Source organism: Solea senegalensis, linkage group LG18, assembly GCF_019176455.1.
Source record: "Solea senegalensis isolate Sse05_10M linkage group LG18, IFAPA_SoseM_1, whole genome shotgun sequence".
Classification (NCBI taxonomy): domain Eukaryota; kingdom Metazoa; phylum Chordata; class Actinopteri; order Pleuronectiformes; family Soleidae; genus Solea; species Solea senegalensis.
Genome location: NC_058041.1, coordinates 3365806 through 3384262, shown reverse-complemented (window position 1 = coordinate 3384262; position 18457 = coordinate 3365806). Strand labels below are relative to the sequence as shown.

At 42.4% G+C, this 18457-nt stretch overlaps 2 protein-coding genes across 6 annotated transcripts in view; one reads left to right on the top strand and one right to left on the bottom strand.

Moving 5' to 3' along the window:
* The window catches only part of sh3bp1 (SH3-domain binding protein 1), a 16910-nt gene extending 13388 nt beyond the window's left edge, over positions 1–3522 (top strand). Inside the window, exons 14-18 of one of the 2 annotated variants that reach the window (XM_044013355.1) lie at positions 271–384; positions 495–592; positions 837–1008; positions 1167–1504; positions 2858–3522. In XM_044013355.1, the coding sequence (XP_043869290.1) occupies positions 271–384; positions 495–592; positions 837–1008; positions 1167–1504; positions 2858–3111 (976 nt within the window). In that variant the 3' untranslated portion in view covers positions 3112–3522. Of the gene's footprint in view, positions 1–270; positions 385–494; positions 593–836; positions 1009–1166; positions 1505–2857 lie in introns of those variants that run through there. The other variant, XM_044013357.1, reaches the window with a different exon arrangement.
* On the bottom strand, positions 3513–18457 carry cdc42ep1a (CDC42 effector protein (Rho GTPase binding) 1a). 4 transcript variants are annotated; one of them, XM_044013359.1, is made up of 4 exons: positions 18370–18457; positions 12070–12185; positions 7768–8702; positions 3513–5115 (listed from the first exon to the last, which is right to left on the bottom strand). In XM_044013359.1, the coding sequence occupies exons 3-4, from the start codon at positions 8237–8239 to the stop codon at positions 4424–4426; spliced, it is 1164 nt and encodes a 387-aa protein (XP_043869294.1). In that variant the 5' UTR covers positions 8240–8702; positions 12070–12185; positions 18370–18457; the 3' UTR covers positions 3513–4423. The 4 variants fall into 4 exon arrangements, with proteins under 4 accessions (XP_043869294.1, XP_043869293.1, XP_043869295.1 ...); XM_044013358.1 differs by lacking the exon at positions 18370–18457 and adding an exon at positions 16940–17108; XM_044013360.1 differs by lacking the exons at positions 12070–12185; positions 18370–18457 and adding an exon at positions 16940–17108.

The following is an 18457-nucleotide window of genomic DNA, read 5'->3' as shown; positions in this document are numbered from 1 at the left end:
AATCTCCACACCAAGCATCTAAACAAAAACTAACATTGCTGATCGCCACTGTCTTTGAATTTTGAGTGGTTTACACAACTTTGATTCGTCCAATACTTTCCCATACACTCACCCACACATCCAAATGAAATAAGTGAAGGTTTAAGGAACACTGGGTTAGAGTTAAGTAAAACTATAGAGGCGTCACCTTGGCTGTGGACTTGTACTCCTGAAAATCATCAATTCATCAAATACGTAACCTCACACTCTACACTTTCCCTCACCTGTCAGGTACCTGGTCCAGTTCCTGTCTCTATTGTCGGAGAAGCAGGCTGTGAACAAGATGACGCCCAGTAACATCGCCATCGTCCTTGGGCCGAACCTGCTCTGGCCAAGAGCTGAAGGGTCTGTGTGACGACAGCTCGTCTATTTAGCCGTGTTGCTCGTTCTGCTTGCCTTTCCTCTTGAGTATGAGAAGAAACATGTGTGACCAATGTCTCTCTGTGTGTCTTCAGTGAAGCTGCTCTGTTTGACATGGCGTCAGCGTCTTCGGTCCAGGTGGTCACTGTCATTGAGCCTCTTATTCAGCACAGCTCCGTCCTCTTCCCTGAAGGTAACGTTAAGGCATTTTAGTCAGGTAGTTTTTCTGGTAAGGAGACCAGAAAGACCTTAAAGCGGGCCACACGGTGGTGTAGTGGCTGGCACAGAGCTGCCACTACAAGCTCTTTTCCACAAGAGCTGTCATTGATGTTTTGTTCTTAATTGTCTCAGTATCACCAAATATTTGTCCTGCATAATAAGGAACTGTATCTTCGACATGGTAAACATGCATTTGCTGTTCTTGTTTCTGACGTTAGATGTATCCTTTGAGATCCCCGACGTTGCCGACGTTCCAAATGTGATGATTCCTGTCCCAGCTGCCCAGTCTTTGATCTCAGAGAAGCAGAAACTGAACAGAACAGTCTCCTCCGCTTCCTCCACTGGCTCCTCCTCCTCCTCTTATCACACTCCTCTCTCCAAGGCAAACAGGTAACCGTTAATAATAGGACAAATTAAAGCTGTACATTGTGATGCTAGAGGAGAAGAGTTAAAGCTATGGTATGTAGTCACATCAAATGGCAACAACTGGACTATATTGCAGTATTTTTTAGAGAAAACATGAACATTTGTCTGTTTCTTTCCATCAGCACAGCCTCTCAGGACAGTCTGAGCAGCTTCTTCCTGGTGAAATCTGGCTCTGTGAGTCGCAGTGGCACCTCCAAGTGGTGTGGCCCTGTAGTGGAGCAGCAGCCGCAAGCACAAATGCATCAAATCACAACATCATCATCGTCTCTCAGTGCCTGCAGCGAGGCAGAGAACCAGATCCCAACCCCACCACCTAGAGCCACGAGACCAGCGCCAAACCTGGATCAGAACAGGGTCCCCACACAGAGGCAGTGCTCGGACCAGGCCCAACTAGAGCCAATTCTGGAGGCACCTCCAGACTCTCCCAAAGCATCTGTGACGATCTCATCGCCGTCCAAATGTAAGTCTTAAGGATTCCCTCCACTGTTTAAGCTCTTTGAACCATTAATGCTGTTAAAACACCACTAACTATACTTACACTAACTTGTCTTGAGCACTTTCTCCTCCTGCACGTTCCTTCTACGTCTGCCTTTAAACTGCGGCCAAAATGGTGAACATTTCGCTACTCTACATGTTTGTTAAATGGTTTGAGAACGAAACATTGATGTTAATATTCTGTACAAACACTGTGTGTGCATTTATATCTTTGTAAGGTCCAAAAAAAAAACATACAAACCTAACCTTTGTGAGGACATTTTGGACATTTAATGGGCTTTAAGTTAAGATATGTTTTTTAGGGTTAAGGTTAGAATTGGGTTTAGGTTAAGGGTTAAGGTTAAGCACTTAGTTGTGGCGGTTAAGGTTAGGGTAAGGGGTTAGAGAATGCATTATGTCTATGATGTGTGATGAGTGACCCTTTTGTTCCTTTACACACACTTTAAGTGACTCAAAACAACTAAAAACAACAGCAGCAGTTGTTGTTTCAGTGCTCAGGCCGCAGTTGGGCCTTATCTGTCTGCCTTGCTCTATTGTTATGTCCTGTACAGATTCTTTACTTCTGCCCTTTTCCTCTCACAAAGTAGAAAAAAGAAAGAGTTTGTTCAAGTCAACAGAGAGAAAATAAATTAGCACTGGTTGCAGCGTCCAGGATGTACACAGGAAACAGGAAGTCTCACACCACTGACCAAAATATCAACCAGTGGGGTCATGCGTCATTTTTCGTCTACTTCAGTGCTGGGTAGAAGCTGAAAAATACTTTCCCTCATAAGTCACTTCATACTGATGATGTCTCTGCCAACAAAACTGAAGTCATGTGTCATGGGATACTGTCTGAAGATGGTCTTTCTCTTCTCAGGGATTTTACTGCCAAACCCACTGCGGTATTTTGGGATATAAAGTAAAGAAGAAGAAAAAAAAAAGCACATTTGATTATGGTTTAGCGTTTAAGATTGAGTGTTTTTTTCCACAAAAAAAGCAGCCTGCAGTGCAATAAATGTCAGCAGTAAAAGTCTATACAAGGACAATCAGCACCAAATCTGTTCAGGTTATCACCATGACGTCAGTTCTTTATTAATAAATTGCAGTTGTGCGTTTAAATGACAGAAAACCCCAATAATGTGATATAGAATAGCTAATTTTTCCAATCTTTGGTACATGCTTGTGGTCAAGGAAGAAAATGTAATGTGATTTTGTACAAATTCAGTTCCTTACTTCGCTTCGCTTGAAACACTCATTTCTACCATCACTTCTGTAAAATAAAACAAAAATAATCACTCTATAATGTCCTAATTCTCAATTCATTTTTTTTGTGCAGCAACAAGATCCTTCCAACAAAACAAGGCAAGCGAGCACATAACGGTCCAGTTCTCCAAACCCAAAGCCCCGGTATCTTCCATGCTCCAGCAGCCTCCTCCGCCCCCAGCAGCCAAGGACACTAAGCCCACGCCCCCACCTCGGGCTCAGACGACCAGCTTCAGAAAGCCCCCGCCGAAAAAGCCTGGACTGAAAGCGCCAAACTGCCCGCCACCACTTCCTCCACCGTCGCAGGCAAAAGAGGTTCCTTCTTAAGCACGGTGAAAATTTAGATTTTCATGATGAAACCCTGTCTATTTTGTCTGTGCTGTTCATAACAGTGCACTACAATGATGTTTATTCTGTTCTTACGGTTCATACATGTTTTTATAAACCTCTATCATATTTATTTGTCATTTACTCGCATCCTGTCTTTCCCAAAATGCAGTCAATGGTAAAAACAAAAATAATAAATGCATCCACAGTGCCCTGAAGAAGCTCACCACTTGCTGTTTTTCCCAATAAATGTAAATTCATCCATTTGGGACACAACCCAATAAAAAAATCTGTTAAATTTGATCAAAAAAACAATCAATTTTAGTTCTTTCTTAGATGGTATATCATGAAAAAAGACATGCATTCCGTGAAAACACATGTGAATAAAATGATATTCATCCTTAATTAAAATCATCTTTATTGTCACTTTATAGCATCATACTGTAGTATATCATCAGTATTGACTGCAGCACGTGGATGTGGATTGCACGGCGATGTGCTGCAGGTGCTCATACTGTTAAAAGTACATTTATAGGAGGTCAGTTAAAAATCTTCATGTACAGTTGTATAAAAAAAAAAGAGAGCATTTAAATGATGAATCTTCTATAAAAAGGAATACAGGAGTCAGACTTCATATTCATTACAAAAGAAAAGGTGCACAGAGTATGTATTTATATAGATGGTCTGCAACATTAAAATACACATAGGCTTTAGTTGCATCTAGCAAATCTTGTCATACTCCCTCTCCGTCTGGGATGTTTGTGTTTCTCTGGTTTTTATCTTTATCGGCCGAGGTTGTTCCTGAGATTCCAGATCTCACGTTCATTTCTCTTTCCTGATATTGTCTCGTGTTCCTGAGCGAAACAATGACAAGAGGTTGTAGTGTAATGCGAAAACGGCTGTAGTAGGCAGTGGTATCTCATTAGAGATTTGCAGTGAGAATCGTTTCCCCGCCCTCTTGTGAGCGAGGAAGTGTGTAGATATGTATAAAGTGAACGACAGGCGTTATAATGTCTACATTGAGTAGCGGCGGTGGAGTTTCCGCCACAGCATCATCTGGTATATCCTTTACTTGTCCATGCTTCCTTTTTGTTTCAACCACTGGAGGGGAAAAAAAAGTCTCCCTTTTTAAATACATTCAGTCACATGTTTGCATTGAACTGTACATCTTGCACATCCTTGAAGCGTAATTGTATAAAAAGTACAAAAGACCACCCTGTCAACAGAGCCTGCCTCGTTGACATGAATATCGCTTACAGATTTTGAGTAGAATTATCGATTAATTATATGGCGGATGTTTTTTTCCCTCAACTCAGACTTTGATTTCATCCTCATCGTCCATGTAACTGTAAGACAATTTCTTCTTGGGCTGGCTGACGATCATCATCTCTGAGCTCTGTCCCTTTAAGACACCGATGCCGTAGTGGCGCGCGAGCACATCCGTAGCGCTCTGGAAACGCTCCATTTCCATCCCCACTCCCAACCTCCCTCGTCCGGGTGACCCCATCACCACATCGGGCACTTTAACAGAAAGCCCGCCCCTGTTCACGTCTGTCACAGTCTCCTCTTCCTCTACGTCGTCCGTGTGCGGGCTCTTCTGGACGCCGCAGTCCTCCCTCAGCAGGGAGTCCACATACAAGATGGTGGCCGAGTCCATCTCCGAGCCTTCATTGGTCAGCCCACACGCCGACCCTGCCTCTTCTCTCTCCCACGCGTGGCCGTGCTCGTCCGGGTGGCCGTCAATCAAGCCGAACACCTCGCTCATGAGGGAGGGGCCGAGGTCAAAGGTGAAGGTACCCAGAGAGGTGAGAGAGGGGAGGGAGTCGGAGTAGGCGGTGGAGGGCTTGGAGTCGGAGGCTACCGCGGTGTAGCAGCTGGATAGGATGGCGTCAGTGGGGTCGGTCAGGGAGCCGCGGTGGATGTTGGAAGTCGGGAGGGAGATGGAAGGCTGCTGCCGCTCAGAGCGGGAGAGACGAGGCAGAGTGACGAAACCAGACTCCAGACCTGAGGCGCACAGAGACACAAGCGTATCAGTACGTGAAATCCTAATCAATACATTCTGTCTGCCACTGGGGGTCAGGTAGCAGTGTGGGATCATGGGAATTGTTGCTTTGTTGTCTTGTTTGCTTTTAAACGTTTCGGTTTGCCGTGGGTAACACTCGAACTGAGGCCATAGTCTGACTAAGACAGGCAATCGGACAACTTCCCGAGTCCGAGGATACATGCGGAGGAGAAAAATCTATTTATTGACCATGTACGTCTGACTCCGCCTCTGTAGGTGGCACTATATTTCTCTATAAGCTTTTGTGTATTGAATTAGTTTCCTGTTGACATTTACGTCACAGAAAAACAACGGCGAGATGGACAGTGAGATGGATCGTGCAGTGGTTCTGTATGTTTCGTAAGCCGCTGCAGTTCATACGTCGTCTCCTTCTACTTCTGGGTCAAAGACCAGGGAGGAAATTTTGGTGTATGGGCAGAACACCAAGTCCAAATCCAGTCCGACTAAGCGCATACATGCAGGAGTAATCGTACTATAAATATCCAGCAATATCCAGGTACTTTAGTCCGGCTAAGACTAGCTCGATTTTAGCCATACTAACCTGTTTACATGACATTTAGAAAATCCAATTATTGTTTTGTCTGACTGAAATCGAACTAGTGTCATTAAGATGGCAACCAAAATGATCTTGAATAAAAAATATGGATTACCTATAGATTCAAGTAAATAAAAGCCTTTAATATTTCATGGATATTGAATCCTATCAGGAGTGAAAGGCCTTCCTTGATGGCCTGGCTTCATGGTTTTTACTGTTGTTATGATTCATTAGACATGAAATATTAAAGTCTTTTTAAGTCGTCACATTCTTGAGCGCCTTAGATGATTTTAACTTGTCTAAGATGTTCTGGATCCCCAGACTGAAGAGCACCAGATGTTTACTTTACTACAGACGACGGGCACTGCTAGCCTGTTGTTTATTGGCTGAGGGTTGGAGAATGTTGGCTAATGTTAGCACATTACTTAGCAAAATTCATGACATTAGTCTTAACTTTTTTTGGCATTTCGATGCAGAAATGTTACATATATATTAGGGAGTTATCTAAGAATAATGATACTGCTTTAATGTCTGTAATGTCAGTATGTAGAGATGGCTAATGATGGTTAGCTTCATTTAGCATAGCTTGGCTTAGCATAAAGACTGCAAGCAGAAGGAAACAAGTAGCATGGCTCTGTCCACAGAGTACAGAATCTGCAAACCATCACTTTTTTTATGTAAATGACAAAAGACAAGTTGTGGTTTTATGGGGTGGGGTCTCAGTGAGAAGGCAACCAAGCATACTTCCCAGAATCACTACTGCTTTTTGGGAGCATAAACAGAGCGATTAATCCCACAGATTGGATCTAAATCAAATTCATTTGGAAATGTAACTCTTTGTGATGGCTTTCTTAAATTAAAGTGAGTTTTACAACTGAATAAGTGAAAAAACTTGACTAAAAGTGAGCAAGTATTTGTATTATTTGAATCCAAAACCCTTTTTATAAAATGAATTGAGTTGTCTAGCTATATTGATTTTTATTAACATTTTTTTAAGATGTTCCAGGCAATATACCGTACTTAATCTGAAGGAAACTGTTTCACCCTTGGCATGATTTAGCATTCATTCCAACAGGGGGCAGTGTGAACCCATCTGAGCACATCCTGTGTGAGGTTGCTGAGTTGATGTGCCCTCCGTGCAGTGAATCACCACCGTCCAACTCTGCCAGATCACTTAACAAAGTCACACACACACTGCATTCATGACCCAAAACGGTTAAATTAGTGCAGCACTTCTTAACTCCAGCCGTACAAGCCAAGAGTCTGGAGGCTTTTCACTCCAACCAAAGCAAACAGAGTATGATTTCACAGATTAACACTCTTTAATCAGAGATTATGCATTTAGTAATTGATCAAAACAGCCTTTAAAGTGTGTGTGTTATGAACCTTTGCAGATCTGATATGAAAAACAGCTTGATTGGCTGTTGGTAAGTTAAGGACAAAGTTCAACATATCAACTTTCCTGCTTGGTGTATTTACATTCAACCCACCCACTTTCAAACACACACATGTTGATTTTGCTTAGACCTTGCCTCAACTCAAACAATATTAAGTACTCCAACTTGACCTTAACCTTTGCCCTAACTGCTCACACTGAAGATTAAGTCCCCAAAAGCCGAGAACACACACACACGTCACCACCCAAACACCCACCAACATACACACAAACACAGACAGGGGAGGTGAGACTGCATGAGCGATGAGTGTGGTGTTAATGTGGGTCATTCAAACAGCCTCTCAGACAGCGTGTTGCCACTTCTGTCTGGATCGCTCCGTGTTATCGCTGATAGAGCTGCTGAACCAAGGTGATTCAGAAGGACATCTGGGCCAAATCTGTCTCCATGATCACTGGATGGATTGGCTACAGTGGCTACAGTGAATCACCCAAACAAGTCCCAAAAACTGCTTAAGGAAGTCAAAAAAAGACAGGCTAAATCTATTAAACACTAGCTATACTTTTCAGAATGGCTGATATTATAAGCTGATTTGTTCAGTTTTGGGGGTTGGATGATGGTTTGGATAGTCCACATCTTTAAGAAACAGATATGACCGTACTCACCGTAAGAGCTTTTCTTCTCCTCTGGTGTACTACGCGAGCTGGGGAAAAGCACCTTGGCAGTAGGGCTCCCATTGGACATATCCACGTCTAACCTGGGAAGGGAGATGGCATTCTTGATGATGGGAGAAACGGGAGGAGGCGGCGGGGACAGATCCTTGGGTCCTCCTCTGGGATGGTTGTCCGAGCCCCTCCTGATTTGCCGCAGCGTCCTGGAGAAGAACGCTCCGATCTTGTTGTCGGGGGACGTGATAGATTCTGTGTCCCTGTTGTTCCCGTTGGCCGTCCCGCCGTGGTTACTGAGGAAGGACGTGTCCCCGAAGACATCGCCGCCGCGGCCCACGTGCATGGTGTGGCGGAAGTCCCCCAAGGGGGGGCTGATCATCTCCACTGTGAGGTCACTTTTGAAGCGCCGCTTGCTGTGGGAGTGTGTGACCAGACCTTTTAGGCCTGACAGCTTTTCCTGAAGATTCATGGTCTCAAGAGGTTATGAACCTGAAACAATGTCTTCAATCTGACCGAAAGAGTGAACTGGACTAAGTTGACCTTTTTTCTGTCTCAGTTTTATGCAAAAATCAGTTCAGTGCTCCAAAGAACAGACCGGGAAACTACCCCTCCAAAGTTATTCCAAGATCTTGAAAAACCATGTAATCACTAAAGCTGAAAAGTTGAACTCCAAGCCTGCAGCACCAAGTCGTTCTCTCAAATATTATCTCTGTTTATCATTCGCAGGCCAAACTCTGTCCCACTCTTTGTTGCTGGCTGAATTAAACAGACATAAATTGAGGAGAACACTATGCAGTTGTGTTCCTGGAGGCAGTTGAGCCAGTTGGAGTGTGGTCAGGTCGCCTGGCTCGCTCTGGGCTTTGGCTTTGTCGACATCAGCTCAGAAATAGGTCCAGCTGCAAATGGTTGTGCGGTTTGCTCCATGGAACCATCTATTGAGAATAAAAACAGGGAGGGAAAAAAAAACATCTATCTTTAAAAATCCAGACAGGGATGTATTTGATTTTGAAGGATGTTGAGAGAAAAGCTTGACATTTACAGTTTATTCTGTGAAAGTTGAGATTCAGTGCTTTCCTGCTCTGAACTCGGGCAAAGTAACCCCACGGCATTTTGGACAGTGGGCGTTCCTCAGGTTTTAAAGATTCCGCGTTCCAAACGTCCACTGATCTGGAACCTTCTAAATTTAGACCTGGGTCACTCTTCTGTGAAACAACCCAAAGTCTGCTCCCCAGCCCTGAAATAAGGTGGACTTTCGTTGGGGGGGGGGACGGGGAGGATTCCTGCGTCCATTTGTCTGGCATACAGGTCACAGGAAGTTCATTTGACATTTCACTGAAATGAGTTATCACACTTTCAAAGCAGAGGAGCGTTTTCTCATTCAGCAGCAGCGGCTCTGTTTATAAACAGGGAAAGTATGCTCCGTGAGATAGGAAGAGATAACGTCCTGTTTCTGAGAAGCACTGTTGAGACACAACACTCACAAGTAAATGGCTGAAATTAAAATCATGTGAATCAGTAATCATAATGACGAGTTTACTTTAACTTCCAATCAGTTGGTGAAATGGAGTCTATAGTGGTGAAAAACTTAATTACATTGTTGTTTCCGGACTAAAATGACTGCAAAGTGAATTTTCATAGTAGTACTACTTTATTTTTGTGTATACAGTTCTTTCTTTCCACTACTTCTGTCTGCTGATTGGCATTCACACATTATGGATCTATGACTTTTAACAGTTGCTGAAATCATTTTAGGGAATAGCAACAAAGTTTGCTAGTGAATGAAAATCATCTATGTTTTTATGCCCCAACTTCTTCCTCCATGTTATCGTCTATTAGGTCAGTCATTTTAATTTAAAACAATCCCACAGTGGAGTGAGGACCTATTGGAATTCCTGGAATTAGTTTATTTTCCTCCACAACAATTGTATTTTTGAGGCACTAAACGTGGTTTAATTGGCACTCACATCAGAAACTCCAAAGGTGAAACCTGGTAGGACAAAGCCAAAACTAAGTTGTACGAAATTTCACGAAACTTGGTGGAAACATGTGACATACCTGGACGAACAAAAAAGTCTATCGGGACCGTGGGCTCAACTCAACAGGAAGTTGGCCATTTTGAATCTGGCGTTCATTTTGGCAACGTGCACGCTTCATAAATGAACAAACTGGTCTGAAACAACGTGTCAACTTGTACTAAACACATCAAACAACAACAAAAGTTATCAAAAGGTTCCACAGATTCAAAAGGGCGTGGCCATGGCAACAACCTTTGGAGACTTTCGACCATTCGCTATGAAACAGGAAGTGCTCTGTAACTCTGCCGCACATTGACCGATCGGATCAAAACTTCACAAGTGAGACAAGAGACCCAGCCAGAGATCATCTCAAAAATTCAAGGGCATAGCACCATTTGCTGGCAGCAAAGCAGCTGCGAGGGCCCGGACAATGTAGCTTGAATTTTCATTTGGCTTTTTACAATTAATTTACTGCAGTTTTAATTTGTATATTGTGTATTTTAGTGACTGACTGGACAATCTATTACAGCCTTTTGTCGATTTAGGAACTTCATACCTCCGTAAGTGTGTAATGAAGGCAGACAGGGTTTTTTCAGGTGTTGCTCTTTGCCAGCTGAGTAATGGATATCCAATTTTCAAATATTTTGATAGTATAAAGCAGCTCGTAGAAAAAGGACCTCTGGTTCTCTTTAAAAGCTTTCCACTGCAGCAGCAGCTACATGTAGGCGGACTTCCCACGCATGCAAGGCCCCGTCTGGCTTCATTAATGACCTGCTATGGTTCAGGACATGGAGATTGCATCAGGTCCAAGGCAGCCCCTTCTAATTTGCTGCTGACCGCAGTCCCAGGCCCCTGCGCTCCACTTCTCCTGGCTGGGTGTTTTTAAGAGGGGCATCTGGGAGCGGAGCGAGGGAGGAAACACACCACATACCAACACTGAGCACGGCCATATCGTGGTTCACAGAGGCACACCAGGGACCAGTGTACCAAGGTGTGATGTCAAATGTGAAACAGCGCGAGTCTGTAGGGACCGTGTGCATGTTCCCATGAACTGTACGGAATCTGCTGGCCACCAATTTAACAATGGCAATTATTGTTTTGTAATTTGCTGTTCCTCATTCTACCTGACAGACATGTGAAAACTTTGTTTCAGTTGTATGTTTCATTGTGGACGACCCAGTGACTTTGTTATGTCTTGTATTTTGTGCTGTAACTTAACTTATTTCTGCCAGGTACGTTCTACGATGTCTTGTGTGTGAGACCCAACCGGGTTACATCTATTGTCTAAAGGGAAAAAGGTTGTCTTGACCAAGTGGCAGCCAGTAGTGACGTATTCTAGAAGAATCTGGACTCCCGTTTGGAAGCTTTTTGTCAGATTTGAAATGTTATTGGATACCAGCTGTCAATCACTCTTATCTACTGTGACCTGAAACTCCATTGACTTTATTTTCCACGTAAGTCCAGTGTTCAATTTCAATTTCAATTCACTTTAGTGGTGGCGATTTCTCACCCGGAGGTCACGTTGCTCTGTATGTCCTTGTACTCTTTGAGGGCTGAGCTGTACATACAGTATGTGGTTACCAGTGGATTTCTTTAAATAAACTCCAGTTTTCTATGGTTTGGTTATGGTAGGGTCTGAGCAGACCAATGCGGAAATGGACAGATGACAAAATTTAAGTCCCCCCCATGTTTGTTTGTCTATTCAAACAGAGTCCTCGTCCAGCAAACCTGCCTCAGTATCACTTTTTAAACTCAGTCTTTGGTCTTGACATATCAAGGTTGAACAAAACAAACCTCAGTCTAATTAATAACTGACCGTATTACAGGAATACACATGGGCCTCATTAAATATGTGGCTGCTCTGGGGGTTTTCCTGCTCTCTCTAATCCTGTTAAAGACCATTGACCACAGCTCAGCGGGGGGTCACTTATTTATTTGGACCGTTTAGGCCAGTGATTTCTCAATTGTTTTAGACGTTTCCGCGCTCCAACACACCACATTTGAATTAATGGTTTGAGCCGACCATTTGAATGAGGTGTTTCAGAGCACGTTAACGTCTAGATTAGGGGTCTGCGAGGACCAACCAGGATTGAGAAACACTGCTTTAGCTGATCACTCTTTCTTCCTTATCTTTTCTGTGCACTTTTGTCTTTTTTTGCTTTTGTTTTCAGGGTTACACAAATACACTTGGTGTCAGATAAACTGGCACCACAAAGACAAACAAAACCCTCCAATAGTTTTAGTCTTTACAAGTTTAAAACTATAATCTCTGAAGCAGACGTACCCTGGATTATCCTCTAATCCTTCATCTCCTCCAGTTTACCCCCCAGTAGGGCACCTGTTTCTGGGCACAGTGTGGGCTGCTACAACTCCGGTCAGCTGGTTCTCTGGTTCTGATTGCTGTCAGAGAGAGGACATAAAAATATAAATTAAGTTTGAGGAGAGCGAAGGGGGAACATGGCACATTCAGCATATAATCAGAACGATTGTCTGATGACCTCAGTGCACAGTTTCTAATCGAAAAACAGCAAGATTTACTTTTTTTCTGTTTTTAAATGTGTCATAATTACAGGCACTGTTTCCTTCCGTTTTTATGTTCACTTCCAAAATAGCTGTCTTTGGGAAAGTTACCCTTCTGGGGGATTTTTTGGTGGATTCACACATCACAGACAAGCTCAACAAAATATTTCCATGTCACTGTTTACAGTATTTTTCTTGAGGTGGCTTTGCTGAAAATAACTCAAAGGGTAACCACAGTTAAATAGGAGCCGTGTGTGTTGCCTGTCGTCGCTGCTGTTATTGTTGTTGTTGTGTGTAGGAACACATTCCTGACGCGGTGCATCTGTCGCTGGAGTCTTTCTCGCGATTACGAGCATCAAGCGCTCGGCTCCACAACCTCACTGCTGATTGAAACCACGTTTGGGTCTCAATCTTCCTTTTCTCTCTCATTTCTCACGTCCTGTCTCCATTTCCTTTCTATTCTTCTGCTCTGTTCCTGTTCTCTCTTTACTTTCCATCACTAGAGATTTATGATTTGTTTGTGTCTTTCCCGATTGCTCCTCTTTCATTTTCTCCTTCCCTCTTTTTTTTCCCCCATTTGCTCTCTTCTTTCTCTTTCATGTCTTTCCTTTGTTTCTCTTTGAGGGTCTTGAAACAGCTGTTTGGGGCCACACACACACACACATTTGCTCCACTTCTGATGACTTTAACTCAACATTGTTTACTCGGCTAGAGTTTGCCTGGACTTTGTGTTTTATCATGGCTCCTTCTCTCCTTCCCTCACTCCCTCCCTCCTCTCATGACCTTCACTCACTAACCCCACTAACCAGGTGAACAAACATACAAGATAAGGCCACTTTTTTTCCTCTCTTTTTTTAGCCCCGACCTTTGATTTTCAATTACATTCCTATTTTCACTGTCCACGCTCAGGTCTGAATCCAAGCAAAACACGGCTACACTTCCTTCTTATCCGAGAAAACATTTTCATGCTTCATTTTCATGTTCTCCGAGGCCCTCTGCTTCCTGACAGTCACAATTTATGTTCTTTGTTGTCTCTCTTTTCACACAATCTTTGCTTCTTCTTCTCCTTCTTGCTCCCACCATCGCATCTTGCACATTAGCTAATGCGTCACTTGACGCAGACAGACGTTGCCTTTGCTGATAAAAGCCGATAAGTACCGATATGTTACTGTTATGTCGTGCTAAATGCTAAGTAAATATTAAAGACAGCGTCACGTTTTTATTTGTCCACCAGAGGGCAGTGATAAATGTTTAAAATAAATGTAGCTAGCTAGGGAATTAAGCTAGCACAAGATAGTTAAATATGGTTTACTGGTGACTTCTGATGTTTTCAGTAGACTGCCCCACACTAGATTAGATTCTGAAACTTGACTTTATTTTAAAAAACGTGGGAGAACACAGACACAACGCATTTTGTGACCGATTCTCAACGTTTTACTAGACGAACAATTTCAGGGAGGAGATTCCAGGGATTCGTGATCTCACAGAAACTGGCGTGATTTTAACGTGACTTCAGAATATAAACAGACATGGAGGTGGACTCTCGCGTCATTAGTTAATAGCTGTTGTTTTATATAATAGTTTTTTGTTAATACCGACTGAACATGTTACGTGCAGTAGAAATGAATCTCCCAATTGCATTATCTGATCGTGTTAGTCCGAATTTGACATGAATTCGACATGAAGTAGTGACGGCCGATGAGTGAAACTGGCAGTGACTGTTTACATTAGAGCGTTTTAATTCAGTAATTAAAATATCAGTATTTGCCCTGACTGATTGATTATTGTATTGCACGACGAAAATATGTCACCAAATTGATATCTTAACTACTCACGCAATATTTTTATATAATATACATATATATATGTATATATATCATATAATTTTATAATAGATTTATACTGACTCAATTCACACATCAATTAAAAACCAATTAGACTGTTCCTCTTCCTTCCTCACTGGAGAAACACTGCATCCTTCTTTGATATTTCCATGTTCTGTATATACTGTACACTTGACTCTGCCAGCAGCAGATGATTAACACATGCGTGTAACATGTTTCCTGTACTCACCCCGCCTCCCTCCCTCCCTCATATGATTTACACTAATGATACAGTATGTTTGAAAACACATGATTAAGTAAATGAGACCAGACATGTACTGTGGTTTGTCTGCTGTATTTCTCTTTCTATCTTTCTTTTCAAACCTAAGTTATACATTCCTCTAGGAGAGACCCTTGGTGACCTTTGGGTGTCATTGACGCAACCAACCAGGAAAGGTTGTCAGTTACAGAGGTGTGAACTCTGGATCCAAATGCTCTATTTGTTTTCACACCATAGGGTTTTTTTTTTTGGCCACACATGCTGACTCTGGGAAAAGTGCTCCATCATGGCCTGTCATCACCAAATGGCTGCAACTCATTTAATTAACCGGATCACGATCGAAAAGCAACAACAGAGTGTTTTGACAAACAGGACTGATCAATGTTCTGGTCAACAACCAGCAGGTCATGTAGCCAGCGGCAAGGTCCACGGTGTGACCTTTGGCAGTGTGAAGGTGAAAGCAAACTTGACAAACTGCCAAATCTGTGAAATAACAGACGTTTTCATATAGTTTATTTTACCTGAAAGTACACGATATGAAACCCGGACAAGACATGTTATGTCATACATCTGTGCTTTTGTCTAATTGGTTGGTGCAAGGATTTATGGTAAAAGAATGGAAAGCAAGTGACTTCATGCAAATGTGAAACTCACAGCGCATTCATGTGGTGTTTTGGCAAAACCTGATCACACTTGCCAAGTTGTTGACATCATACGTGAAGAAAGTAAATATGACACCAGATTGTTATAGCCACTATATGTTTATAGTTAAGACCACTATTTTTAAGTAGTTTGGTTTAAAAATAAATATCAGGGCTGAACAACGGGTTCAAATATCTAATTGTAATTTTTCTTGACTGCTATATAATAATAATATAAGAATTTGTTATGAATGATTTGCTTTAAATCTGCCCCACACCATATTTCTGTCCCAATCTGGTCCTTTCTTAGACTGATTTGAACAGATTATATGGCCAAATTATCCTGTCGTACCGAGGTCTCAAACTTGTGGCTCATGGGCCATATGTGGCCCTCCAGTCAATTTCAATAAAATCAGCTTATAATGGTGTTTTTTTTTGCATTATAAATACATATTTATACATCTTTATTGTGAACTATATATCGTTCCATGTCAATTTTCGAAATTCTGTGAAATATCTATCATTGCGATGTCCTGATAAAATATTGTGGTATAAGTTTAAGCTCTTTGACTTGACCGGACCCCCTACTCGCCAAGCCAGAAGAACAAAGTGCATAAGGTCAATGTATTGAACGTGGATGGGGCATCTCTTAACGTAGCTTTCGTCACCATTATCCCGCAGTAAACTCCTTCTTCTTCAGTCAGGCAACTTCTACCCAAGTTTCCCCTCATTCATTTGAGCAGCGCCGCAGTGAGGAGACATGAAGTAGTGACGCCCAGCGAGTGACTTTAGAGCGCCTTTGATATTTGCCCTAGTGTAGTGTAAGGATACATTTCAAACACGGCTGATGTGACAGAAAGGGGGAGTGCGGGGAAAAAGCACTGACAGAAAGAATGGCGTTGATTTCCTTTTTTTTCGTGGTTTCACCCGCGTTAAAAATCCTTGGTAGACTTCAGTGTGTGAGTGTGCATGTCGGTGGTATTCTCTCCCTCCCTTGTGGCTCACTAACAGGTTGCGTGGGTCAAAAGGTCGCTGCCCCCCCCCCAACTGTCTGTTTGTGTCCATAATTAAAACACTTGAGGAGCCACCAACTTCAACTTCACCCTGTCATGTCGCACCGAGCCAGAGCGCGTCTCGGTCGTGTCAGTGTGACTTGTATGGAAATTGAAACATGATGTTGTTATGCATGTAGCTGCTGTATAATTACAAGGCAGCGTAATAGATTTTTATATATATATATATATATATCAAAGTGCTGCCAGAGCTTATTCTGACCAGAGTTGCAGTGGTGGTGAAATAGTAATGATATACTGCTGAATATAAATATGTTGCAGAGCAGATTGAGTTACATGTCTGGGATCTGGGAAAAGACTCTTAATGGTAATATAACACAGTCTTGTCTGATGATAACAGCCTGGTTTAAATAAACTAAACAAACGGTGAAACATGTCTTAAAATGCCGTGACCTTATCTGAGACCGAATTTAATGTTGTTTGCTTTATTTCTCCAACTATTATCATCTGCATTTTCTGCTTTTGTTCCCAGTTTTTAAACATAATCTCAATGTATTTTATTATGTAATGTTGCAAAGAGTGACCTTACACTGTTTTAGAATGAAGGACGATGATGATAAATTCAACTAACTTTCAATAGGAAAAATAGAAGAAAAAAGTAATAACTAACCACTTATTGAAATTATAGCAACAGGTAATCAAAGAACAACACTTACAGACATATTAAAAAACCTATTAATGGGATTTTATGGGCGATAAATCAGTTTCTACATAAACATTATAGACAATAAAACTCCACTTCTTTTTTTCACACAGTTATTGTGCGCCTTTCTTTCTTTTTTTTTCAAAGGTGTCAAAAAAGTGAAAATAAACTCACCACAGGAAAGTGATTCTCGTTGAAAATCTCCAGAATTAATTCCCTTTCCAGTGGGAAAACGCCGCAATAAAGGCTGAGGTTGTGGGGGGGGTTTTGGGGTGCGAGGAAGCCGCAGGAGCAGCCGGACTGCGCCGCTGGTGCGCCGGGTGTGCGGAGCAGCGCAGCGCGGAGGATGAGGGGAAGGGGCGGGGCCGCGGATCAAATACCAGAGCGCGCGTCAGAGGCTCCCACACACACACACGCGCACACACACAGTGTGATGTCTCTACAACATGTTAATTGAGTCATTGACACCATTTGAAGCAATAAATGGTCTCGTGGAGGCATAAAGCAGGGGGCGCTGTCACACGAATGTAGGTGTTTATAGTGAGATTTTTAAAAGTGTGTGAATAACCTATTCATACTTATTTGTTTCCCTTTTTAAATCTAATATAAATGAGTTTTTTGTAAGTATAAAGTACAAGTGTCTTCTATGTGCGTTCATGTCTAGGGTTAAATCATCATCAGACTTTATCAGCTGAGTATCTGCTGACTCTCAGCTGGAGGGAAACACATAATTATGAAATACTTTCATAATGGACGCGTCCCGTAAAATAACCAATAAAGGGCCGTGCTGTAATATGACTCAGATTATACCTCAACAAGGGCTTTTGTGTCATTCTGTGATTAAACTGTAATTATAAAGTCTAACAACCACAAACACAAGTAGCCATATGGTACAATTATGACAAAATTGATTTTTCACTCTCTTGTCAAACTTGTTCCAGTCACTGAACTGAAATACAGCTCACAACGGGTTGTGATTCGGCTCACAATCGTCCGATTTCAGCAGTGCTGTCGCTAAATACACCAGACTCCTCTGAGTTTAACCCCTGTTTTTAGGAATTCTAAGTCTTTTTAACCGATCTAAAGTTCAGCATTAGATCGGTTAATTAGATCAGGGGGTGGAGTGGCTCAGTGGTTAAGACCGGTACCCTATGTGCGAAAAACATCATGGTCGCAATGGTTGCAAGTTCGATTCCACCCCTCGCTGACTGTACTCAATTCCATTGTAAGTCGCTTTGGATAAAAGCGTCTGCTAAATGACATGTAATGTGAAAATTGTTCGGTTAGATTCCTGTGTCGGCCGTCGCACTCATGACTCTTCCAGTGACGACGCTCTCTGACCAATCAGCGGCCGGCAGTCTGTTAACGTCACATTTTAGTATCGGCTCAGCTCGCTGGGAAATTCGTCAGCGCAGGCACTACAACAAGGACCATGTACCAGGTAAAAAGCGCCCATTAGATCCATATTTCGCTTCATATAGGATTGGCGCCTCGAAATACCTGGCAACCTTGAGTCTATGGAGGGCAATAGTTTTTTATTTGCTTTGCACCTGTACCTGTTTTAAACATCTTAAATACAGCGTAACCCCGTTATTATTCTTTACCTTATTATTTTCCTTGTTGTTTCCTGCCCCCCACTGTGACAACACTCTCTGGGGACGGCAGTCACATTTTAGTATCGGCTCAGCTCGC